We start from the raw sequence: 25,875 nt of genomic DNA, 5'->3' as shown, positions 1-25,875 counted from the left end.
GGGCAGAATCTTTTTCAAGTGAACGGTTTCAAACACACGGAAAATACAGAGAGTAATCTTACAAACATCTTTATACCCACCACCTAATTTTGCCACTTTGAACATGTCGCCAGGTTTCCATCAGATATTTTGAAGGAATTTGAACATCACACACACAGCTGAGCCTCCTTTGCGTTGCTCCCTGGTCTTGTTCGCCTTCCTCGCCACCCAGACGCAATCCCTTCCCGCACTCCAGTATTTACAATCCCCAGGCAAGCCACAGTGTTTTTTACTGCATGGAAAGGTGTCTATAAATAATCCTTATTACTTTCACATGTTTCAAATTTTATAAAAATAGCATCATACTTTGCTCATTCATTAACTTAACAATTAGTTACTGAGCAGCTACATGGCAAAGCACTGGTTTCCTCCCGAGAGGAGAGGCTATGCTGACCAACTCCGCTGCGCTGGTGTTCCGCAGTCTGTCACGGCGTGTGTGGTCAGATCTGCCCGACCATGCTGCACATGCGCTCTCCAGCTCCCAAGGGACCGTCATGCCACTCCCTAGCAGCGCATGCCAGTCAGCTCTCCAGCCATCTATGATGGTGGCCAAGACTAGTGCAGTGATGCTGTGGACTACCTCATACCACCCAGGGCCTGGAGGGACCACCCTTAGATACCTGCTCCATTCAAGGACAACACACCATTTCTCCCCTAACTCTGGCCAAGGCACCAACACCAATTAATGAGATCTGCCAGATGTCCAGGGTCCACATCAAAATTACCAACCCAGTTGAAGGTGCTTCTGGTGGGCAGGTTACTATCACTGGTTCTGCTGTCAGTATTAGTCTGGCCCAATATCTAATCAGTGCTAGGCTTTCCTCTGAGAAGCATGTAGAGTGCAGCTGTAACAGTGTAGGTTCACTCACGATCACTCCCGCTGTTCTCCGGGACACAACCGTGTAATTTCTGGCTGGTCATTCCAGGTTTTAAATAATTTGTAAGAGTTTGGTTTCTGGACAACTTTACCATTTGCTGAGAATTTAAAATCACATTCTCTGTTCAGCTGTTAGTGCTGAGATCTGTATTTAGTGTCATAAGCTTTTTTCTGCTTTTTTGTTTTGTTTTGGGGTTTTTCTTGCTGATGACTTTTATTTCTATTCGGTGAGAAATGTAAGATTGGAATGTTAATATGTTTCAGTTTAGTTCTGTAATGCCAAAAATTTAAGAATGGCCCTGGCTGGTGTGGCTTAATAGACTGAGTGCTGGCCTGCAAACCAAAGGGTCGCTGGTTGGATTCCCAGTCTGGGCACATGCTTGGGTTGTGGGCCAGGTCCCTAGTAGGGGTTGCACTTGAGACAACCACACATTGATGTTTCTCTCCCTTTCTTTCTCCCTCCCTTCTCTCTAAAAAAAATAAATAAAAATTTTTTAAAAATTTTAAAAATGGATTGGTAAATAACAAAAAAGTACAGAAATTAAACAAAAATTCCTGCCTTCATGAAGTTTTTATTTTAGAGGGACAGAGAGATAATAAACAAGAAAAGTAAGTAAAAACATATACTCTGTCAGATAGTGACAACCACTAAGAATATGAGAAAAGGTAGAAAAGGGACTACAACAGTTGGACAGGTTCAGAGGCAGTGGAAATTTTAGATTGAGTAGCTGCGGAGGGACTCGCTCTTTCTGTCCTGCTGCCCTCGGAGACTTTTGTTAACCATTGTTGAAACCTGTGTCTCTAATCCATTCATTCCCACTGCTATGTAACACTTACTGCATGAATAGGCCCCATTTCATTTTCCATGATGTTGCTCTATAGTCAGTTTTTTATTTTGCTATTAGCAGCAAGGCTATAAGGAGCACACCTGGACATGCCCCTTGCTTGCACGTACAAAGTTTCTCTCACACAGACTAGACCTGGGAGGAGACTTAGCTCAGCTCCATCAGGTGTTGCCAAGTTGCTGTTCAAACTGGTCACATCCATGTACAGTGTCTGCAGAAAAGGGCTAATATGAGGTTCCTGAAGCCGCTGTCTTCAGACGGGCCTGCTTGCAAGGTTAGCCCTTGGCTGGGTTCTGGGAATTGGGATTTCTAGAGTGTTCTCACTGTTCTTTAAGTAATGAAGGGGAGTGTCTTATGCCTAGACTTGTGCAAACACTGGTTTCTGCTTAACATCTGCTTTCTTTCTGGGAGTCTGGAGTTTTAGAATATGCTAGTTATGTTACAGGGTGCAGCCAATAGGAGGGACCCCAAATGGGCATTGGAAATGGGGTCCAGAACTTAAGGTGTCCAGGAGATTTTAAGATGTCTCCACCCCCCCCCCCCACGGTGTGGGTTGGGGGAAGGGACAAATGGAGCAGGGCCATTAAGAGCTGTTTTGCATAGCAACAGCCTTGCAGCTACCCTCTGGTGTGGTCATTTAACATATCTATAGCCTTTGGCTGGTCGCTTAGATATGTTAAATAGCTTTGATCATCTCTGAGCCAGGGGAATGGAAGTAACTTCCCCACCAAAACGTGACTGGGGGCAGATCCCTCAAGCTACAGCGCCTGCGTGGGAGCTTGGAGAAGATTGGCTCCAGGACATGGAGCCACGCCTGCCCAGACTCAAGATGGCAACCCAGTAAAGCTGGAAGGATACGAATTCTGGCAAGTGAAGCCGAGTGTGGGAGGAGTCGGAAATGAGGCTGCAGAGGAAGATTGGCCACGGGGATAAAAAACCCAGACTTGGAGGCCATTAGGGGAGAGAACCATGCTGCTTTAGGAAGGAGAACCATGCGCAGCCCTGAGAAAGAGAGAACCATGAGGCTTTCGCAGAATAGGGAGGACCTCAGCCATCGAGAGAGAACCATGCGTCTTTAGCAGAGTGGAGACTCCCGCATCCCAGAGAGGGAGAACCATGCGTCTTTAGCAGAGTGGAGACTCCCGCATCCCTGAGAGGGAGAACCGTGCTGCTTTAGGGGGGAGAACCACGCGGCTTTGGCAGAGTGAGGACTCTCCCTTCCCGCAGCCCTGACGAAGAGAGAACCATGCGGCTTTAGCAGAATAGGGAGGACCTCAGCCATTGAAGGGAGAACCGTGCTGCTTTAGGAGAGAGCCACACAGCTTTAGCAGAGTGGAGACTCCCGCATCCCAGAGAGGGAGAACCACGAGGCCTGGACAGAGTGGGGACCCTCACAGCTTTAGAAGGGGAACCACCACCTGGTTTTAGCAGAGATCCCGGCGACTCAGCCGAGGGTGCCGGGAACCCAGGGAGGTCTCCCAGTCGAGATGGAGGACTAACTAAGAACCAGAGGACTGTCTGAGCCATGGACTTCGTTTTCCTTTCCTGAGATACGGTACTCTGGACTGGGCAAAGAGGGAAGGAAGGAAGGACTGCGTGTTTGTGGGTATTTTAAGGGACTTTAGGATTTTTGATGAAGCCATTAGGTCACTACTTTAAGTTTGTATAGCATTAAATAAACATTTCCTTTCCTTTTCACGAATCTCTGGCATTGAGAGACGTCTTTCCTCTGGTGGCGGACATAACAGACCCGGGGCCTTCTTTCAGTAATAGTATATTGTCCCAGGCCCCCCTTGTCTGTTCTGTAACAGTTAGAGTGCACTTTTGCGATATAATAAGATTTTTGGATGCTGAGTCTTTAATGGGCTTCCCAAGGCAGAAACACCACATACATGTTGCTGTGTTTTCACTGCTGGGGAATGAATGGACTCCGTATGTGAATCCGCCGAGACTCCGCCCATGTCTTTTCCCTTACCATCTGTCTGTGCAGGCTTTCTGCATTGCTGTAATAAATCTTAGTCTTGAGAACAACTACATGCTGAATCCTGTAAGTCTTCCTAGACAGTTTCTGAACAGGGGAGTTGTCGTGGGGGCCTCTATCACACATTCACCTGCAGTGAGCGTTCCCACTGCCCCATGACCTTGCCTGATTTGGTATCTCTTATGGACTAAATGTTTGTGTGCCCCCCAATGTGATGGTATTAGGAGCTGAAGCCTTTGGGAGGTGGTTAGGTCATAAGGGTGGAGCCCTCATGAATGGGATTAGTGCCGTCACAAGAAAGAAGAGGCCAGAGAGCTAGCTCGTTTTTTCCACCAGGTGAGGACACAAAGAAAAGTCATCAGTCTGAAACTGGGAAGAGGGCTCCCACCAGAACCTGCCTGTGCTGACATTCTGGTCTCTACCTCCAGCCTTCAGTTCTGTGAAAAGTACATTTGTCATGTGTAAGCCACCCAGTCTGTGGTACTTTGCTACAGCAGCTCAAACGAATGAAGATAATTTTACTTTCTAATTTTTGACAACCTGGTGGTATAAAAAAGTATCCTGTTGGATTTTCATTTCCTTGACTGAGGAAACCTAATGAGATGACCAGTTGAGTTTTCTTTTCTGTGAAGTGCTTATTCATATCTTTGCTCATTTTTCTTTTGGTTGTCTTATCTCACTGAATCACAGAAGTTCTTCATATCCAATACTACTTCTTTGTTCATTATATGTATTTTTGTTGGGAACCGCCCTGCCTGGTATCAGAAGCTGTAACCCCCGCCTGGGCTAAGGCTAAGGGAACGCACTTGGAACCGTAAAGCAGCAAGGAGACAAAAGCTTATCTCCCTGGCAGGAATGCTGCTTCTGCTGCTTCATTCATAACTGAACCCCAAAGCTTGGTCGGTTAGCCAAAGATGGGTAAGATTCCCCAAGGGGGGAATGATCTAAGACAAGCACGATCACGTGGGAGGCCCCCAAAAGAAGGATTTTGGGGGCTACAGCAAAAGGGGGTGATGGACCCTTTTGAAATAGCCTGAGTTCTCATCATCTGGGAGAAAATCTCCTTATCTCTTGGTTGCCTTAGTTCCCTTGCTCCACCTAAGCCTGAAACAATGACAGGGTGGTGCAGCTCTGTGCTGAAAAGGGCGGATTCCCTGGGTGATCAGGCCTAAGAAAGAACATGTAAATTACTATGAAAACTTCTTTGTTAAGAATGCTCTCAGTTGAAAGAGAAGGGTCCAAGGAGGAAGTTAGTTTGTTCCTCAAAGTCTTACAGTTCTTTGACCCTGACTCAAAATAGACCCGCAGAGTTCGTTGTTATCTATTGTTCCCTACTTCCTCGTAATGAGTAATGTACTTCACCTGAATTATTGTGCAAAATGAGCCCAATAAAAGCAGGTTTGGATGGTAAATCGGTGCGCTCCCCACTAGAGGGGGTGGCCATTCCGTCCCTACTTCTCCACAGAAACTAGTCTGTCTCTGTGCATGTTTTTTCTCGTGTTTCAACGAGCCATCCGCAGCGTTCCGTGATCACTGCTGGCCGGTGACCCACGCAACATATTTTTATAAAGACTTTAATTTATTTTTGGAGAGGGGAAAGGGAGGGAAAGAAACATCGATGTGCAAGAGAAGCATCAATTGGTTGCCTCTCTTACGCCCCTCAACCAAGAACCTGGCCAGAAATCCAGGCATGTGCCCTGACAGGGAATTGAACCAGCGGCCTTTTGGTTCATGGGATGGCACTCAACCCACTGAGCAATACCAGTCAGGGCTGTTCATTATGTATATTAAAAATAACTTCTTCCAAAGCCCTGGCTGGCGTAGCTCAGTGGATTGAGCACGGGCTGGGAACCAAAGTGTCCCAGGTTTGATTCCCAGCCAGGGTACATGCCTGGGTTGCAGGCCATAACCCCCAGCAACCACACATTGATGTTTCTCTCTCTCTCTCTCTATCTCCCTCCCTTTCCTCTCTAAAAATAAATAAATAAAATCTTTAAAAAAAAAACTTCTTCCTGCTTATAGTCAGTCTTTATATTTTAGAGTACGTTTTGTTTCCTCTATGGGGCGTGTGTGTGTGCACATGTGTGTTTGTCCTCTATGTATGGAGTAGACTTCATGGGTTTAAATCCCAGCTCCACCATCTACTGTCCAATTTAGTTTAAGTTAACTTCTCTGGACCTCGGTTCACACGTCTGTAAAGTGGAGATAATCACATTTCTTGCTAATTAGGTAGTTGTAAGGACTATGCAATTAAACATGTAAAGTGCTCAAAACAGTGCCTGGCACATAGTTGGTGCTTAGTAAGTGTGAGTAACCAACATTATTGTTTAAGAAAACTTTTCTTCCTCTGGCTGGGTGGCTCAGTTGATTGGGACATTGGCCCGTAGACCAAAAGTTTACGAATTTTGTCCCCAGTCAAGACACATACCTAGGTTGTGGGTTTGATCTCCGGTCAGCATACGTAAGGGAGGCAACTCATTGATGTTTCTCTCTCACATCTCTCTCTCTCCTTCCTCTCTCTCTAAAATCAATAAACATATCCTTGGGTGAGGATTTAAAAAATTTTTTAAAGAAAACTTTTCTTATCCCGACATGGTGAAGACAGTGTCTTATATTTTCCTCCTAAATTTTTCAAGTTTGGCTTTCCAAAGGTACCCTTTAGTTTCTCTTCCTTTTCCTTTCCTGTTCCCTTCCTTTTCTGAACAAATCATTTTTAAGGTTGTTAAGTGGGTAGAACAGTGTAGATGTCCACGTGGGGCTGAATGGGGCCTCAGTGACCTGAGTCGGGTAGAGGAGACTGAGTGAGGCAAGGAGGGCAAGCCTACAGGAAGATGCAGAGTCAGACCCGTCAGGGTGAGGAGGGTGTCTGTGTGCTGGGGGGAATGGCCCAGTGAGGGGTGGGAGTCAGAGCCTGACCAGGACTGAGAGGAAAGGGTGGGTATCAGAGCCCTGGTCATGCGAGGTGGGATCCATGTGGAGATGGTAATGATGACAGAAATGGGAGGTGGGTTACAGCCAAGGGGATCAATCAGATAAGTAAATATGTACGTAAATGTATTAGAGATGGTGAGAGGCCAACGTGTCAGAGAAGGGAGTTAAAAATATGGAATGAGAGAAAATTAAAGTAACTCCTGTGTTGCTGGATTAGAATCGGAAGTATCAGTGTGAACTCATGATTGTCAGTACATACATTAATATATATAGAAATAAACATAGGTAAGTGGCTATCTATCTAATTATCCACATATTCATACATGTATAAGCTCTACCTGTCTATTGAGAGAATCTAGACATTGGCTTCTCAGTAACATACTCCCTAAAAGAAACCAGGGCTCCTTGGGAGATGGTTGATTTCAGCTGCGGAAATGACAACATAAACCTGAAATGTCTTGTTCTGCCAGAAAGCAAGGAAGTGCTCAAAGAATGATGGGAAATGTAACAATGACACAGAAATCAGCTTAATGGATTTCCATTGTTTAAATCACAGACAAATTGAGTATTAAAATAAATAATATAGTAAATCCATTGCATAAAATAGGAAACATTGAATACTTGCAGATGTAAATAAATGATTATATTGTGTTTGAAGGGAAATGGCATGATTTACATAGTCTCAAAAATGCATCTCTACAAAATACTTACTAGTTATAGAGGGAGAAAGTATTTTATAGTGGAGAAGTCTGACAGATATCTCAATAATGAAGTCATCAAAGATAATGTTATTAGTAACGGGTCAAATGAAAATTCCATGTCATCCAGTATGTGCAGAACCAGCCATCTCATGGCTCACCCTTTCCATCCCTCTCGTGGTTTTCCAAGGGGCCTCACATGCCATGTGTAGACATGAACCTGCATGATCAAGGACCAACTTTCACTCAAGAAAGAGTGGGCCCACATGGGCCCAAAAAGCAGGCTGTAGACAATTTGGGCAGGGAATTCCTGAGTCCTGGGTCTGGTGGGCATGTCTCTTTGATCTTGGGAGTGAAGAAATTGGAGGAGGACCAGCTAGAACCTACAGGGAAGGCTAAATGGACAGCCAAGTAAATTAATCTTTCTGAGACTTGTTTTTTTTTTCCTATTAAAGCAATGCAAAGCAAATATATATGGGCTTAGATTTTTTAAAATTAAGATATTTTCTAGCTCTAGAAGCCTGTGGTTTTGTGAATCTGAAACTTCTAGTACTTAAGCTTTTCCAAACTTGACAACCACCTTAAACAAAATGTGGTAGCAATTCTGCCCCGTGAGCTTACTAGACTCAAACTGTTCATCTCGGTGACCTACCAAGTGAGGCATTGAATTATCATGAGGAGACCAAGCCCAAATAATCTGGGCGCAGTGGGCTGAGTCCTTCTGGTGTTTGAAGCGGCAATCCCTTGAGGGTGATGCCACCATATTTCTAGGGGAAAATCTTCTTTTCTCCAAGATCCCCAAAGGCCTGCTGGTGCAGGACTTCCTCCTCATCAGTGACCCCAGTGCAAGTACCCAGGATGTCGCAGAGACCCTTTCTCCCAAGCCCAGAGCTTTGCTGGCCTGTCGTCTGCCCTACTTTCCTCTCCCTCCATCTTTCCTAAGCCACAGCAGCAGGCACAAATGAAGGTCTCTGAGAGCTTTTTAGTCATAGTAAGAGATTCTCTCTCTTTTTTTAAATCCTTGCTTGAGGACATTTTTTCATTGCTTTTTACAGAGAGAGGAAAGGAAAGAAAGAAACATGGATTCGAGAGAGAAGCATCGGGTTGCCTCTCATGCACGCCTGGACCGGGGGGTCAAACCTGCAACCCAGGTATGTGCCCCAACCATGAATGAACCTGCACCTTTTGGTAGCAGGATGATGCTCCATCTGACCCACATCGGTCATGGCAAGATATTCTCTTTTGATTCTAGCTATTCCAAAACCTTGAACTCCCCGAAGAAGAACCAGAAGCTTAGAAAACCTAACAGCAAGCCATATTTCTGGAACATCCTCTGAGTGGTCTTATTTTCTGAATTGACTCCATTTCTCCCTCCTCTTCTTTGTGAATCTCCATTATTGAAACAGATTGGGAGGTCTTTTAATAGACTAGCCTGTTCTGAGGAGATTTGGGCCAGTCTTCCAACTTGAATACTCCTCAAACCCAAGCAAATGGCCTCCTCCTCCTTGATTTTTTCCCTGCTTATGCTTTGGACTGTGAATTTTTAAAGCATGACATTGCTGAGGCTCCGCTTGCAGTTCACCACTGTCTTGGGCTTTTTGAAGGCATCATTTTATCGGACCTACTTCTTTTCTGTATATTTTTTGCTGGATTTTTATAGTGCTGAACTTGGTGTTTGTTGAATGTTTTCTGTGTGGCAGGAGCCGGGGGAAATGACAAAAAAGGACACAGACCTTGCTATTGGAGAGCCCACGTGTAGTGGGGACAGACAGCAAAACTGAGCTTTCCTCCCAAAGGCAGGGTGAGACATCACCCGTACCTGGCTCTTTCCAGTCCATGATGCCTCTCTGAACCCTCACAACCCACCATGCCAAGAATGACAGTGGACCCCGCTCCCTGCTTTGCCTGTGTCCCTGTGATGTTGTAGTTACAAATTTAAATTCCCAAACCAGCCAGGATGTAATAGCATTATGCTGAGTATCAATAGCCCCCTCCTGAGCTTTCCTAAACCCTCTTCCGACTCTAGTTAAAATGGTTTTGGTCATTGATAGGTATTTTTTTTAAGTCAAAACAAAATTAAGCTCTGAGGCTACTAGTTTTGCATACTCTCTAGTTATTTACAAAGCAGCCAGCCACTAGCTATGCGGGAGTAAAAACTGTGTAGCCCTGGCCTTCCGTCTGTCTCCGGAGAAAGACAGCGCTCTCCTTCCTCAGGGAAATGCCAGCACCTTGTGCTCACTTTCTGCCATGTCCCCTTCTCAGGTGCAGGTATTGGGTCTCAGCAGCTTTCCCTCCCTCTCCCCTCTCCTGCCCTGCCCCCACCCCGGGCCCTGGAGTACAGCCGTGGTACAACGTGCTTCGGAGGCACTGCTCCAGAGCGTGTTGGAACCCGGAAGCCCGTCTGTGGCATGTGGAGAGGGCACTGTCTTGGCCAGAGAGTCCATCAGTTCTCCTTGTCCACGAGCCATTTGAAATGGTTTGGTTCAAAACCATTGTTTTTTGATTCTTGATGAGCTTTTATGTGAACAATGAGCTATCCTGTGAACCACTGCTCCATATTGTCACTGCAGAAGGTACACACGTCAGCACTGTGGGGAAGGCACGGCTCTGTACGAATGAGGCCTGGCATCTTTAAAGAGTTACAAAGACATGTTGGATCTCATACCCAATCAAAGATCCACTCTCACCTGTCCTTGCCTCTTCTCCTGTCTTAATTATACCTATGAGGTAGGCACTCAAATAAGCTGAGCAAACAGATGTGAAACCTAGGTTCAAATAACACCCAATTAACAATGGACAATGTTCACATGCAGTGCCAACTGGGCGTTTTCTTCAGACCCTATAAAGCAGACTTGGCACGCAACATCAAGACTAGTCCATTCACTCCCACCCCAGAGGGGCAGAATATTGCTGTGACTGGCACCTCTGCGGCAATCACTCTCACGGAAGCTCGAGCAAGGACAGGAAGCTGCACGGGCACAGATCATGTCTGAAACAGTACCAGATGGTGCACACTGGCTAGTGTGTGATAACTGTGTTTGCATGTTATTTTATTTTAAAAAATAAAACAGACACACATACACACAGAGAAAAGCAGGTCCACTCAAGTGAGAATGATATCGAGAGCAAAGCTACCGGTAGGATGAATTGGGACTTCTACTTCTGTGGTCTGGATGAAAAGGGCTTTGCATTCATTTGGTGGCCAGTTTCACCATCAGGTGTCCCAGGCAAACCAGTCAGCGTCGGCTTCCTCCTGGAAAAGCCCCTTTGGCGTTTTCCGAGTGACCCACGTGTGTGTGACTCTGCGCCAGGGCTTCACTTATGCGGGCTGCTTGGACTGGATGACCACACGGCAAAGGCTCCTGCACTTCCCACTGCCCGGAGTTCACTTCTGGCTGCAGCGAGCGAGCAGTGTGGAAGGAGATCAGACCTGCATAGAGAGAACAGGTAGACTTTTGCCATCTTGGTTTTCTGAAGAGATGGTGTGATGGCTTTTTGATTTTAAAAGTTAAGTAGTCATCAATTAATCACTGGAAGAAGCTCAGCCAAGGGCACTGTGATTCTGTCAGATCCCCGAGGTTATGGGCTATGCTTGTTTGCATGTGTATGAAAACTTTGGGCCAGATGACCCCTCAGGTCTCTGGCTCTACAGTGCAGACATCATGAAGACTCATAGTCTCTCTGTGTGTACGTGCTTACTCCTGAGAGGGAAGCCAGCTGCACCCTCTCAGTGCTTTCCCAAGGCTGCTGTGGGGTCTGTAGGTTTGCTCTGTAGTCCAGGAAAGTGACTAGGCTCTTTCTGACTTAAAAGCCAAGAAGACAGGTTTGAAATTAACTACTATATAGATCTTAGACCATCAGCCCCTTCGCCTGGCCCAGAGATGGTATTAGCCCTTTAAGAGAGAATATGCCAGGTGGGTATAGGAAAAACATTGGCAGTTATAGGCGACACTTTTACTACCTCATAATGTATTCTGAGTTATAAAAACATTCATAACTACAAATGGCTTTCAAAGAATAATTTCCCATAGGTGTAAACAAAGTTCAAGACCTATATATGAGAAAGAGTGGCTGGAAAATCTTAGCATAAGTAACTTTCCCTGGACCAGTACCTTTACTTAGACATGCCTGGGCCCTCTGGGGAGACGGAGGGCAAAGTCAACCTTACCAAGCAGCCATTAGGTCTCTCCTAGTCAAAAGGAAGGGGGAAAATTCATCATAAACATGACCTTAGAATACGGTGTTTCAGTCATTAGCAGTATTTGTTTTTTCTTGCAATTAAGAAACTGGTGAAAGGAATGAGAATTTTATGGGAAATAAAGTTTTGCCCATCTTTGCTGATTGAAAAGTGCTTTGATTTTATTTGATTTACTTTACACTTCATGGTAGAGAGAATTACTAATTTGTCCCTTTGTAATCCCAGGCTTAAACCAAGGCACCTGGATCCTGGTGCCTCCTGCAGTACTTACTCTAGCTTGCTCTCTCTCTCCCCTCCCCCCTCCCCCACCTCTGGCCTGGGAGAGGGGTGGGTGGGGGTGCTCCTTACAAGGGGCTGGGCAACCATGCCAGGGCAGGAACCTAGAAGCACCTATCCTGTGAGTTATCACAGGCTAGATGCATACCTTCTGTTGCTTCTTCCTCTATCACCTTGATAGTTTTACAGAGAACAAAGAGCCCTCTTCCTAAAACAGACAGTAACCTTCGCTCTAACCAAATGTGTCCACCATTGATATGAGGTGTCAGTTAATTCCTTTCCTTTGAAACTCAAGCACATGACTGGACATAGATGTCAAACAGCGCAACAATCAAGATGTTTTTATATGCTCTCCTATTTCCCTGCTTCTCATTCCCCAAATCTAAATTCCTTTTGCTGTAAGCAAAAACATGGGGGAAAATCCTTTTTAAAAATGCTCCCCCATGCCATCCAAATGGTTTTCTGATTATAAAAGGAACCCGCACCACTACGGACTGAAAAGTCCTTTAGCACAGAACTGGGGGAAAGGACAGGTGGCAGCCAGGAGAGCTGTGGCTGGGCGGAGCGCTCTGCGGGAGGCAAGTCGGAGCCCTGTTGTGGCCCACGCCCAGGGGTCTGAGCAGAGCACTGTGAAAGGGCGCCAGTACCTTGGCTTGTCTGCTGGCTCCAGCGGCGCGGGGGTGCAAAGGGATGTCGTGAGTTTCAGTCTGCTGTTTAGCAAAGTTCACAAATACCTGAGGGCAAGAAGAGAGCAAGAAGAGGTATATTTCCAGAAAAATGGTAGCCTCCACACCTACCCACTTTGCTTTCTCTTTCCCACAGTTAATACATGGCCCTGATGGAGACCTTGCATCCTGCAGAGGGCTGGCTGCCCCCGAGGAAGCCTGGCCACCAGGAAGGGGCTCGTTAGGGTTTGGAGCTAAGCCAACGGAGCTCCTATGGGGTGTACAGGCAAGGCCGATCTCAAGTGGCAGCACCTTCTAACTCTCTGAACTAAAATCAAAACAGGAGTTCGATCTCATCTCTCCTCTGTGCTTTATTCAATGTGCAGTGCAGCTGTAACTCCTGCTCCTTCCATCATCTGCTTAAGGCTGAGAAGAAGGTGCCGGTGAGCCAGCTCCTCAGAGGATAAGCGGAGGCTTGCTGATTTCTGCTGCTTTACTGAACAGACTTTAAGAACGTCTATTCAAAACAAACACACAGCAACAATCCCCCGTCCCCAGAAACAACTCAAATGTCTGAGTAGATGAATGGATAGATAAAACACGTTATATATTACAATGGAATATTAATCGGCCTTTAAAAGGAGGATATTCTGACATGTGCTATGGCATGGATGAACTGGAGGACATAATGTCAAGTGAAAGAAGCCAGACAAAAGGGACAAAATACTGGATAGTCCCACTTACATGGGCTGTGTGCAGTAGCCCACATCAAGGAGAACAGTGGTTAAGAGTGGCTGGGGGTGGGGGGGATTATTTAATGACACCGAGTTTTAACTGGGGAAGATGAACAATTTTCTGGTGATCGGTGGTGGCAATGGTCACACAACGAACTTAATGCCACCGAACTGGACACTTAAAATAGGTCATTATGTCAGGTGTATGTTACCACAATAAAAAGTAACCACATTTTAAAACCTGACATGGCATACAAGTACCTGCTATCAAAACTCATCTAAGTGTACACCTTAAATGAGTGCATTTTATTGTATGCAAATTAAGTATCAATAAAGTTGATTTGAAAAAGAAAAAAAGTCAACACCACAAATCAGAAAGGATGAAATAAAGTCAGAACGTAGTGGGGAAGGATGATGTAAAGTGAATGAAATGTACTGATGATTAAAATAGTGTTAGACAGCACTTCCTGATAGGCAGAGTTTTACCCTAATAGACAGATGGACCAGAGGGTTAAAACCCAGGCGTGTCCTGCCTCTCTGTGGTGGGGGTCCCAGCCCAGCTCGGGCCGTCCAGCCCGGTCTCTGCACAGCCCTGCTCTGTGCCTGGCCCCTTTGGGGCTTGCCTGGTCCAGTGTGGTCTGTGTGACCGAATACTCCTCGATGAGCAGGCTGTCCTTGTGGGAGATGAGCAGCCGGAAGATCCTGGCCAGGGAGGAGGACGGGACCTGGAACTGGAGCATGTTGTAGTGCCGCTCCCTCTGCACGCTGCCCGGGAAGTTCCCCTGGAAGAACTGCTCCACGGGGTTCAGGTCTGGGAGCAAGTCGTCCTTCGGGGACTTGATCTTCATTGTGACGATGTAGCCATCCCCAAACCTAGGGGATGCCCATGGTGGCGTGGAACAGGCCTGTTAGTAGTTGGTTCTAAGGCAATCCCAAAATAAGGAACAGACTCATCGAAAATATTGAGGATTAAAAGCCACACTATAAACCTCTTGGGCATGTTTAAAACGGGAGGAAAACCCATGATAGTTCCTGGAGAAATAGTTTGATCCTAGTTTTTAGAGTCTGAATGTCTGTGTGTGGCGAAGTGGGTCACCAGACCCATGACAGCTTCCTGTGTCCACCTCCTGGGGCAGAGATGGATGTTGCTTGTGCCTTTGCCTCTCATATACCTGCTGAAGTCAAAGGTGGGCTTAGCTGCCTGCAGAGATCACAGACCTGCCCATGAAGGCGGGTGGGGCCAGTGTTCACTCAGTGGTGGAAAGGCTGCCTGGCCCTTTAAGTGGCTGGCCAGGTGGGAGCAAAAGCTTGGAAAGGCAGCACTTCCCTGTGGAAGCTTCCAAAACAAATGGAGCTGCCAGGGCCAGGTACTTCCCCCCTCCCCTCACCAGGTGAAGAAAGAATGGTCCACCACAATGTGGGCAGGGCCAGCTGGCTTCCCTGTGCACGTGCATGCCGGTGTAACAGTGTCAGTTATAACTCACTCCAGTGGTCCCTCCATGATCAAGGGGCAGTCACTCCCCTCTACAATACAGTGCCTCTGCCTTCCAGCTCTGGCAAACAGTCTTCCCACACAAGGAACAGTTCCCTCTCACATGCTCTCTGTGGGGACCTTGCAGTGTGCTCGGGAAAGGAGGAGGGAACAGTCATGTCTCCAGCAGCTGATAGAGGAGGTTGCTGACGCAGGTGGGGTGACATGCAGAAGTCCCCCTAGATATGTGTGCAGTGTTTGAGCTGTAATAGCTCAAGAAACCATGGGTCAAATATCCAAATGCAGCTAATCTACCGGACCTCTCTCTCAACCACTAATTGACCCTGATGCGCGTCAGAATGATGTATGCTGGCACCACTGTCCCCTGGGCACCTCTCAGCACAGATGAGGTGAGCTGTGTGCTGGTCCTTCCACCCACTAGCATGGCGACTCTTCCACGCTCGCAAAAAGCATTTGTTAAACAAATAAGTGATAATTATAAATCCACCCTTCCTGGCTTATAATGCATACCAGAATGCAAGGGAGCATGGTGTTGTCATAATCTTATTTTAACTGTCAGCTTTGGCAGAGAAACCATTATTAATATCACATATTTACAGCAGTTTATAATTTACAATATACTGGCATTTCTGGTTCATTTTATAATACATGGTCATTTCTCAAACTCAAAAGCATGTAACATTCCAGAAAGGAAAACTAATTCTCAGGCTCTTTGGTTTCCTAATCATTCCTAAGTTGGTTGTGAGCTCTTACTAGGCAGGTCATCGGTCCTGGATTTGTTGGGATAAGTGGTAGGATAATGAGGCAGTGATGGTGATCCCCCTCACCCCATCCAGGCTCTGCAATGCCCCAATCAGAATGCTCCATCTGGAGACTTGTAGAGCCTTCACCCTCAGGCACTTAACCCAGTATAGAGAGTTTCTTCCAGTACAATGGCTTTCTCCATTTGCTGCCGCAGAATGAGGCCAGGACACCACCTGCCTCTGCCCATGGGGTGAAGGGGCAGCGGGACCCTCTCAAGTGTCAGTAGAGAGCACAGGGCCTGGTTGACCAGCCCTGACCCTCCCAGAAAGGTAACAAGGCACCCTCTGCCCCGCCACCTCCTTACTTGTACTTGAGGTGCTGAATAGTGCCTAGACACTGAAAGGTGCCCTTCACCATGATGGCCAGCCGGGTACACAGGGCCTCACATTCTTCCATGCTGCAGGGTGGGAGAGGGGAGGTGAGGGGTAGGGACTCCCACCCACCTGCCTGCCCCACCCCAGCCCCTGGGAATCTCTTGCCTGTGCGATGTGAGGACCACGGCCCTCCCTTCTCTGATGATGCTCATGATGGTGTTCCACAGCATGCGGCGTGCCTGGGGGTCCATGCCTGTGGTGGGCTCATCCTGTGGGAGGCAGAGAGGGCAGAGGCCTGGCTTACTGTAGCCTCCATGGTTGACTTCCTCTGAGCACTATCTCTGGCAAACAATGCACAAAGTCATTCCCCAGCAGAGTGAGACTCGGGGTACCCAGGCACAGAGTATGGAAGGCAGGTGGCAAATTGGGAGAGTTAAAGCAGATCATGCACACCTCTAGACCCATTTCATCTCAGACGTGGGTTAAAGTTGATTAAGGCAAAGGCAGAATTACCTTTAAAAACAAATGTGCAAACCAAAAAAATCCCTAAATGTCATACGTTGGCAAGGAGGCAAGGATATAGTTTACGTGACTTTTCTGGTTCCTTCCAAGTCCTGCGACCCAGGGACTCATGAACCCCGGACTTTACGAGCACAGGGGTCTCAGCTCTGAGTGAGAGTCACATGAACCTTTGATCCAGACGAATGCTCCTGTCCACTACAGATCCCACAGAGGCCTTCTCTGGCAGTAGCAATTTCTGAGCAGATGCTGACATTCTGCAGAGGGGCTGAATTTCCCTGCTGTGAGCCTGTGGCCCCACAAGAGACTTCCCAGGAACTCAGTGAGAATCTGTTGTGAATCCAGTATCCCCCAAGAGCTAGGCTGATTTCCTCAAAACGAGCACTATATGGAACAGTCCAGCTGAAACAGACTGCATTTTCTAAATCTGCTAGCCCAACCACAGAGATGCATCTCTTGGTTCCAACCCCCGGGCCGGCCTGTCCCCACAGGTCACGGTGTGCCTCACCAGCAGCACCAGCGGTGGGCAGCCGATCAGGGCGATGGCTGTGGAGAGTTTCCGCTTATTGCCCCCACTGTAGGTGCCAGCCAGGCGGTCCGCGTAGAGAGACAGGCCCAGGCTCTGAATACTCCGGTTTGCCACCTAGGGAAGAGAAAGGAATCCCATTTGGGAAAGACAAGCAAACACCCCAGGTCTCCACCAGTTCAAAGCCTTGAGCTCCCAGATCTCACACAACTAGGGTGACAGCTCAGTGGAAGCAGCACCACCTGATGGCTCGTGCTCTCTGGACATGATTCGAGGACCAGATGTCTCCTTTCCACTCTGTGCCTTAGATCCCAGCTTGGTCAGCTCAGCACCCAGTGGGTGCGGCCCCCTGAGAAATGGGCTTCAGCCTTATAAAGAGCAGGACAGAGCTCTTCCCCAGGGTCCCAGACAATGGCTCGGAGAAGAGGAAGAGGCCTAGGGTTTGTTTGTGAAGATGGTGGGTTTTGTTGATTCCACCCCTCAACAGGGTCACACTTGAGGTCTTATGCATCAAATGTATATTTACTGGACACCCGCTGTGAGCCAGGCTCTGCACTAGGCACTGGAGAATAATGGTGAACATAGTCACTGACCGTGTACTCACAGGTGGGGGTGGTGAAACAATTGAAATAAACAGAATAATGACAGATTATAATGGTGCTTTGAGGAAGCTCAACAAGGAACTATGATGGAGAGTAACAGGTGTGTGTGTGATGCAAATGCACACACATGTGCTCAGCAATAAAACTAAGGAAGTCGCTGGATAAACCCACCATGCTTCAGCCTTGCACAGTTGGGCCTGTGCCTGGAATGTTCCTCCCCTAGATCCACATGGCCCCGCTCTCAGCTCCCTCGTGTCTCCACTTGGAGTTCACCCCCGGGTGAGGCTTTCCTTGGGCTGCCCTACCCTACCTAAATGTACAGGCCCCGCCCCAACAATTCTTCCCTGCTTTATCTTTCCTCTAAGACTTTTCGCTCACAAGTACACTGTATATCTATGTATTGCCTGTCCCTTCCACTATAATGTAAGCTCCACTTTTCAACTTTTTCCCTGGAACAGTTTCAAATTACAGAAATGTGTAAAAATCAGAATAGTAAAAAAGAACACTTGTAAAACCTTTACTCACTTTTTCTCTCTCCTGCTCTTACATATGCACTATTTTTTCAGACCCAAAGATGCATCATGGCCCCTTCATGCCTACATACTTGTGTCTATTTTCTAAGAATAAGGCATTCTCCTACATAACTGCAATCCAGTTATACATGTCAGTACACTCAGCATTGTCCCTGTACTGTTATGTGATCTACCGTCCATAGGCCAGGGTTGTTGATGGGCCCAGTAGTGTCCCTTGCTGCATCACCTTCTCTCCAGCACAGGATGCAGTCTAGCGCCCGCTGTTCAGTCACTGTGTCTACTTAGCCTTCCGTGATCAGAAACATTTCTATAGCCTTTGCTTTCTTTGTTTTTTTTTATGACTTTGATTCTTTTGAAAAATATAGCCCCTGTACTTTTTAAAATAGGATGTTTCTTTAGAGTTTATCTGATATTTTCCTCATGATAACATGCAGGTTTATATATTCCCAGTCAGAATGATATCCCATCAGTGAACTTGTGTCCTTCTCAGGATCCGCCTCTGGGGGCGGGAGAGATCCTCCTGCCTCTCAGGTGATGCTGACCCAGTGAAGGCGTTGTCTGATTTCTCCATTGTGAAATGATTATGCCTCCCCCTCACAACCAATAAGCACCCTGTGGAAGATATATTAAACCACACAAATATCTTGCTTCTCATAAAAAAATTACCCCTAGATTTAGCAACTGTTGATGATTCTTTTGTAATCCAGTCTTTACTATAATTGTTGCAAAATGATCTTCCAGCTCTATAACTTCTTCCACATAACTACTTGTCTCTCGGTATTTGACTGCAAGCAAGAACGCTCCCTTCTGTTCTGTTTGTGTATTTATCTATTTAATAACATTGGCTTATGAATTCCTATCCCCTGGTGTTTTATAACTTATCATGGGACTTAATTATTTTGATGCTCACATTGTCCCACCTATGGCCATTGGGAGCCCCTTCAGGACGGCTCCTGTGTATTTGTGACATGCCTTCACTGCTTTTCCCTACGCACTTCTTTACTTCTGGCCTAAGACTTTCCCAGCTCATTTGATATCGATGTTGTCCCAGACCTGGAATGTGTCATTTGTTTGAAGTCATAGTTTCTTTTAGTAGGCAATGGTATTAGACATCAAACTGTGGGCACTGACTGTGCTCAATGCCCCTGGGATATTTTTTCTTCTTAATCCTTTCAGTTGTACACACATACAAACACACACACAAGTGCACATACATGCACATGCCTATGTGTGACATGCTGGAACACATTATGCATGCATGCCCAAACTCGTGCATATGAATATTTCATGAGTGCGTAGTGATATCTCTAACTCCAATCCATCCCCACAGGGTAATTTCTCGCTTTCTGCCTTTCCATACTTGTATGCCCCTTTTCTGCAGTGAAAATTCTGGCTCCCAAGAACACTAACACATTTATTCATTTACTTAATCCTAAAACACAGCTACACTGTTGCAGAACTGCTTTGCCCACACCACCATAAAAAATAAACAAGCTGAAAAGAGCTCAGAATTTGTTTGTGGTTTTTTTCCCCCTGCTCCTCATGAGACTGAGGAGATACAGTCACGTCCTGTGACACCAGTTATTGGTATTAGCTCTTTCCCTCCCCTTCTGCAAGTAATATTTATTTGAAATAAAATTGAATTTGTTTCAGTTTGCTTTCAGTGTTAGGATTTTCTTTTTGTTTTCATTCTTACCCCCTTTCCATTCTTATTTAGTTTTATTTTTTGAATATGTAGAATATTAACATGCTTCCAAAAGTCACAACTATACAAAAAGATGTACTCGGATAAGTGTCACTCTGTCCCACTTCCTAATACCCAGTTCTCTCTTGTTCGTGATGAAATTTACTGTTTTCTGGCTTATCTTTTCTATTTGTAAAGATAAGCAGACTTGTGTTTTTTCTTATTTTCCTAGTTTCTTACATAACAAGTGTCATCATGTTCTTTTTTCTGCTTTGCTTTTTTTTTTTACTTGAAAATATCTCTTGGAAATAACCCTATGCCACTTCACAGTGATTTAAGGCTTTATTGTATGCATGAACTATAAGTTATTCAATGAAAATCTTATTCATGAACATTAACTTCCAATATTTTGCAACTAAAATGCAACGACCAACTCTGTGCTTAAGCATTTTGTACTGTAGGAGGCCTACCTTCAAGGTAAATTCCCAGAAGTGGGATTCTGGGTGAAGGGACAAAGACATACATTGTTTTTTGGGATATGAAGGCAGGGATATTTTTGTCTGTTTTGTTCATTGCTATACCCCACTTTTAGAACAGTCCTTGGCATATAGCAGGCACCCAGTAAGCATTTATTGAATGAATAAATGAATGAATGAATGAATGAATAGCATTCTACAGCCTTCCCATCTTTAAATAACTGCACTGTTATGAAATAGCCTATGGTTTACCAAATTCCTAAGTTGCCAGATCAAACCACTTTTTACCCTCTCGATTTCCTCTGCTGGTACACCTCGAAGCCGGGCATAAAGGTAAAGATGCTCTCGCCCTGTGAGTAGCTCATCAATTGCGTCAAACTGAGGACAGTAGCCCATGTTTTGATGGACATCAGAAATATTGGTTAAGATACTGCAACAAGAAAAAGCAGTTAGCAAGTTTCCTTCAGAGAGGGGGTGACCACAGAGCTGGGGCTGGAGGAGCATCGGCCAACAGGACATGGAAGCTGCCTCTTCTCTTCCCCTGCTTGGCTTCAGAAATGTGTGCAACATTGAACCATCAAAGCAGGGCCCTCTGACCACAAACTCACAGGCTTCAGGGGTTCTGAGCTTTAATCCAGTCAGATCCCCTGCAGTTTCCCTAGTTAGGAAAATTGAATACCCATTACCCAAATTAGCTTTGGTTTTGGATTGGATCACCTCACATATTAATTTAAAAACAAAGGGAAGATCAGGTTTAAGAAATTGAACAGTGATTTTTTTTTATCTCTTTAAGACATTTGGGAAGTAGCTAGAGAAGAAACATGCTTCCCAATGATGGTAAACTTCTCCCTCTGTATTTACTGGCAGAGATATAGGTAATGAAACAGGAACCAGACAGATCAGCCCCCTCCCAGAGCAAGGGGTTGGCAGGGAGAAGAGATGAAGTGAAATGAGTTCTCTCAAGTCTCTTTGACTAATACATCTGCTCCCACTAGGAAATACATTGCCTTGATGAAAAAACAAACTGTCCACAGACTGGTCTAATCTCTTTCCCCTTTCCCATACGGCTCAGGGTCTATGAGTAAAGGGTGGATGCAAAGGGATGGGACAGAGAGGCCATCCACCCTGACAGTCCCTCACTATAACAAAAATGACTTCAGTTATGGCTGGGCCAATTAAAACCACCCAGGGAAGGAAGGAGTATATTTTGTGAAATTCACAGAAGCTTCCCAACCAGAGAACCCCAATCCTGTGTCTTAAACCTGTAGTTTATTTTTAGCTTCCATCTTGGTTTTATGTTCCGAGCATCAAACTGTGTCTCACTAGGACTGCAACTTGATATTTCATTACAAATCCCATTACATCCCCCTGTCCTCTGCACCCTGCCTCCTAAGACTCTTTTGTTGCCACTGTGAAGTCATTTGCTTGATTGTAGGCTGAGCTGGATCTGCAGACGAGATAGGTCCCCCTCCACCCCTGCCAGTCCCTTTGCTCTGGACCCAACAGGGATGACTGGGGAAGGCACAGGAACCAGACTCATCCTGTCTGAGCCAGTGAAGCATGCTCAGGACTTCCCCTGCCCAGCGAGCATTGGGCCGTGTTGAGGATGGCTCTTAGCTGATGAGGCCCCAGTCAGGCAAATGCTGGGCAGACAGGAACAGTGCCTAACTCTGCGTATAAACCAGGGTGTAGATTTTCTCTGGGCACATCTAATATGTGTGAACTCTGCTACTCAAGGAGCCGCTGGAAAAAGGGGAACAAGTGTGAGCTCCTGTTCTCCATCCTGTACCCATAGAGGACCAGTCTGTTTACTTACACCTTATTAAAAAGAGCAGAAGACACCCTCCAGAATCCAAGGGCACATGCCCGGTTTTCTTTCATAAAGGTTCCGTGGCCTGGCAGCAAGCAGCAGCACAGAAATAGGCAATGCAGGCCCCACAGACCCTGGAACCTAACCCCATCTAGAAGCTCAGAGACAGGATGCTTCATAATAGGGGTTCTCAACCTGGGGCCCAGGGGTCCTGCAGGGCCATAAATATGCTTCATGGCTCAGTAAATTCCCCAAAACTCTTTGCAAAAATATGTAGAGGGAGGCAATGAGGGACAATGGTGTGTTTTTATAGAAAGAAGGTACGAGTGTTCATCAAATGCTTAGAGGAGTCCATGACACTAAAAGAGTGAAAACCACTGACTTAGCACATCCCAGACTTTCTGAGAATCCATGCAAACAGAGGAATCTCTTAACAATCACAATTCTGTTCACTTTTCTAGAAGGTCTATATCTTAGACTTTGTGGACCGTGCGCACTGGGAGGTCCACCCCTCTGCACAGACCTTCAGGCTCTCAGTCACCCTCAGACAGAGGGCCTGACACTCACCCTCCCTGTGCTGGGACGGGGGCACGGTCCAGCCCTATGAGAGACCCCTGAGATGGGACGAACAGGACACTTACCTCTTGCCTGCTACAGTTGCATCGCCTGAGGTTACTGTGGTGTCCCCAGTGAGCATCCGGAAAGTGGTTGTTTTGCCAGCTCCGTTCACTCCCAGGAGGCCGAAGCACTGAGGGGGAACACACAGAATTGGCCTGGCCCTAGAGCGCAAGAGGGTCTGGAGTATGAGGCCCTAGAGCAAAGTGTGTGTGCTTCCATTAGGTGGCCACTGGCTCCATGTGGTGCTGGGCAGAGGGATAGGCTACCCTAAGTATGCCACTTTGGCATAAGGATGATTTTGAGCTGAAGGCAATTGAGAAGACGCAGATGCAAGAAAAGCTCTCTGCCCTCCTCTGTTTGCCTGAAAGCAGGACACAAATTTACAAGGTGTTTTCCCTCCCCTGTCTACCAGGGAAGGCAGAGGTTAATCACTGAAGACAACTTGGGACCCGTATCAGCCTGGAGATGGCACTGGAGGAACTACATATCAAATATTTCTAACTGGCCATTATTTACCATTAGTTCCCCATATATTTGCTGCCCCGGTAACTCAAAGTCCTTTCATCAGCCTTGTCACTTTCTAACAGTCTAATGTTCCTTCGCTAAGATGCTGTGTAAGCCCGTATTGTAAGCAACCATTTGAGTCATTTGTTTCCTGGAGTATATGCGATGCATGTGATAAAAACTTCGTTTTGTTTCTCTCTCGTTAATCTGTCTTTTGTCAGAACAATTCACAGGGCCCGAGAACCTGGGAGGCAGTGGGAACGGGGGCTTTCCTCCCCTGCAGTGGCTGCAGAGCACTAACGATGTGCCTAGTCTGGACTGGTATGTGCTGTAAGTGTGACACGCACGGGGTTTGAAAGACTTCAAACAAAAGAACATAAAACACCTGGTAAACAAAGCTTTATATGAATTACATGTTGAAGTGATAATATTTCAGAGATATTGGATAAAATAAGTAATCACGATTAGTTTCACCTGTTTCTACCTTTTGCCTGTGGCTACTAGAAAAGTTGAAATGACCTATGATGACTTGTGTTTTATGTCTGTTTGGTAGCTCGTCCTTAGAGGGAGAAGAGGTGCGCGCAGGAGCTGCTGTTCTGCAGCCCTTGCCTACGGGCCCCACGGTGTACGCACCTCTCCAGGGCGGACTCCCACACACAGCCTGTCCACCGCGGGGCTGGAAGTGCCTGAATACACCTGCGAGGGCAGAGACACTGGACTAAGGACTGAGAGAGGGGTAGAGCAGGGAAGGCATGAGAGAGCAAAGAATGGCTTAAGCAAAAACTACCAAGCAAAAATTCCATGAAGAGGTTACAGAATGACAAGGGCATTCAGAGAGGTGCCATGAGCCCCAGAAATCTTGAAACTGGTCCTGTGCAGAAGGTGACCAGAGAAAGGTCAGTGAGGCTCCATTGTAGCGGCTCTGGATGAGGCCCTGTGTCAGTACCCAAGATGCATACTAGGGAAGTGCATTGGAATTCTAGGTTGGAACACAAGCTCAACACAAACATGACAGGCCCACATAAAATTAGAAAAACAATTGCTCACCCAGGCATAGCACTTACTCTGCACAAGGCAACTCACAACACTGTGCCGTCTCTGGGTCCCACTGGCACTGCCAAATGAACACACCTACACCTACTTTCTTACCTTGGTTAGTTCATTTAGACTTAGAATATCACTTTTATTTCCCCCACTAGCAACTCTTTGTCTTTCTTCAGCCACATCATCATCTTCATCCATAACGGGTTCCCTAGTGGGCTCGGCCATCCTGGAAGAGGGAAAGGGGCAGACTGGGCTGGTCTACAGTGTCCTCAGAACTGTCCTCTTCTTCCCAGCTTCTTCCCATGACCTCACCACTGCTTCCGCCTGGCTTCCTAACCCCCGAGACTTGAATTCTCCAAAGGACTCCCAAGAGGAGAGGCATCCGGCAGAAGGGGCAAGTGCTCAAGCCCAGAGTCTAGTTCCTACTTCATTCAATTCTCAGAATCCTCTGAGTAGGATAGCAGATTTATTTCTAACAACTCAATTCCCTCTGGATCAAAACTTAAAAACAAGTTCTCCAAATCTTTATTTATGTGTGACCAGACTCAGCCTGAGATGTGGGAAGGATAAGAAACAAAGCACTGCTCAGGCCCTGGCTGGTGTGGCTCAGTGGATTCAGTGCCGGCCTGTGGACCAAAGGGTTGCTGGTTTGATTCCCAGTCAGGGCATATGCTTGGTTGTGGGCCAGGTCCCCAGTAGAGGGAGCATGAGAGGCAATCACATACTGATGTTTCTCCCTGTCTCTTTCTCCCTTCTTTCCCTTCCCTCTGTCTAAATAAGTAAATGAAATCTAAAACAATTTACAAACAATGAGGGCCCTGTCAGTGTCGGCTTGGATTGCAGAGGGGCTGCCTCTTCCAGAAACCTGAGCACCCACCTTAGAATGAGGCACCTGGGGAGAAGAACAGCAGGGTTGGCAGCTGTCCCCCCACCCTGGAGAGGGGCACTATCGCCCCTGCACCCCACACACTGCTCCTGGCTGCACTCACCTCATATCACCCCCATATTTCTCCCTCCCTCCCCACCTCTACTCTCACATCTTTGATTAGCAACGGGTCCTCCTTTGTCTATGTTCTGTGAATGTACAATGCACACACACAGCTGTACTCTGAATACTTCTCAACTGTTATCATGTGCAACGTTGTCATCCAATTTAAAATGAGTACCTGTTAATTAAAGGATGGATTAAATACTAGTGATTGAAACTAATCGCATTGTATTTTAAATACTTTAAAGTGTAGATTCTTTACAAATTCTTTCGTGCTGATTCTGTGTCTCTTCTTCTTGAGTTATTCAGAGCAAGCCAGTCTTTGAGACTGCAAAAACCATCATGGTGTGGGGCTCATGAGGGAAAAGACAACTGTATGGATGTAAAGCCACGTTCGGATTTGACACCCTCTGGGCAGCATCAGGGACGTACCATCGGGTGAGGAAGAAGTGGTGCTGGATGAGGAGCGTCAGGAGGAAGTACACTACCCCTTCTGCAGCCAGGGCAACCAGGTTCTTCCCAATAAGGTCCCATTGGAATGGATTTGAAGAGTTCTCCTCACCTGGGGACAGAGGCCACCAGAAAGTGATAGGAATTAAGTCCACTTTGCTGCCCAGCTGCCCCCAAGACCTAGCTTCAACACGTGGCTCAGCTAGACCAGACCTTATGCAAGGAATTAAGCAAAAGCTGAACACAAGTCTCATCTTGGCTCCTCAG

General features: G+C 46.5%; 1 protein-coding gene across 3 annotated transcripts in view; it reads right to left on the bottom strand.

Moving 5' to 3' along the window:
• Positions 1–8,492: 8,492 nt before the first annotated feature.
• The window catches only part of ABCA4 (ATP binding cassette subfamily A member 4), a 129,185-nt gene continuing 111,802 nt past the window's right edge, over positions 8,493–25,875 (bottom strand). For all 3 annotated transcript variants that reach the window (XM_045847200.1, XM_045847201.1, XM_045847203.1), the window contains 11 exons: positions 25,591–25,720; positions 24,276–24,396; positions 23,760–23,822; positions 22,646–22,752; positions 20,483–20,624; positions 16,882–17,016; positions 16,020–16,123; positions 15,845–15,937; positions 13,868–14,117; positions 12,493–12,579; positions 8,493–10,801 (listed from right to left, as the gene is read on the bottom strand). In XM_045847200.1, coding sequence (XP_045703156.1) covers positions 10,796–10,801; positions 12,493–12,579; positions 13,868–14,117; positions 15,845–15,937; positions 16,020–16,123; positions 16,882–17,016; positions 20,483–20,624; positions 22,646–22,752; positions 23,760–23,822; positions 24,276–24,396; positions 25,591–25,720 — 1,238 coding nt within the window. In that variant the 3' untranslated portion in view covers positions 8,493–10,795. The remainder of the gene's footprint in view (positions 10,802–12,492; positions 12,580–13,867; positions 14,118–15,844; positions 15,938–16,019; positions 16,124–16,881; positions 17,017–20,482; positions 20,625–22,645; positions 22,753–23,759; positions 23,823–24,275; positions 24,397–25,590; positions 25,721–25,875) is intronic.

The sequence above is a fragment of the Phyllostomus hastatus genome, unplaced genomic scaffold (genome assembly GCF_019186645.2).
Source record: "Phyllostomus hastatus isolate PE091 unplaced genomic scaffold, TTU_PhHast_1.1 phas_contig_524, whole genome shotgun sequence".
NCBI classification, from domain to species: Eukaryota; Metazoa; Chordata; class Mammalia; order Chiroptera; family Phyllostomidae; genus Phyllostomus; species Phyllostomus hastatus.
The sequence above is the reverse complement of the archived record's forward strand: the minus strand, read 5'-3'. Positions and strand labels throughout refer to the sequence as shown.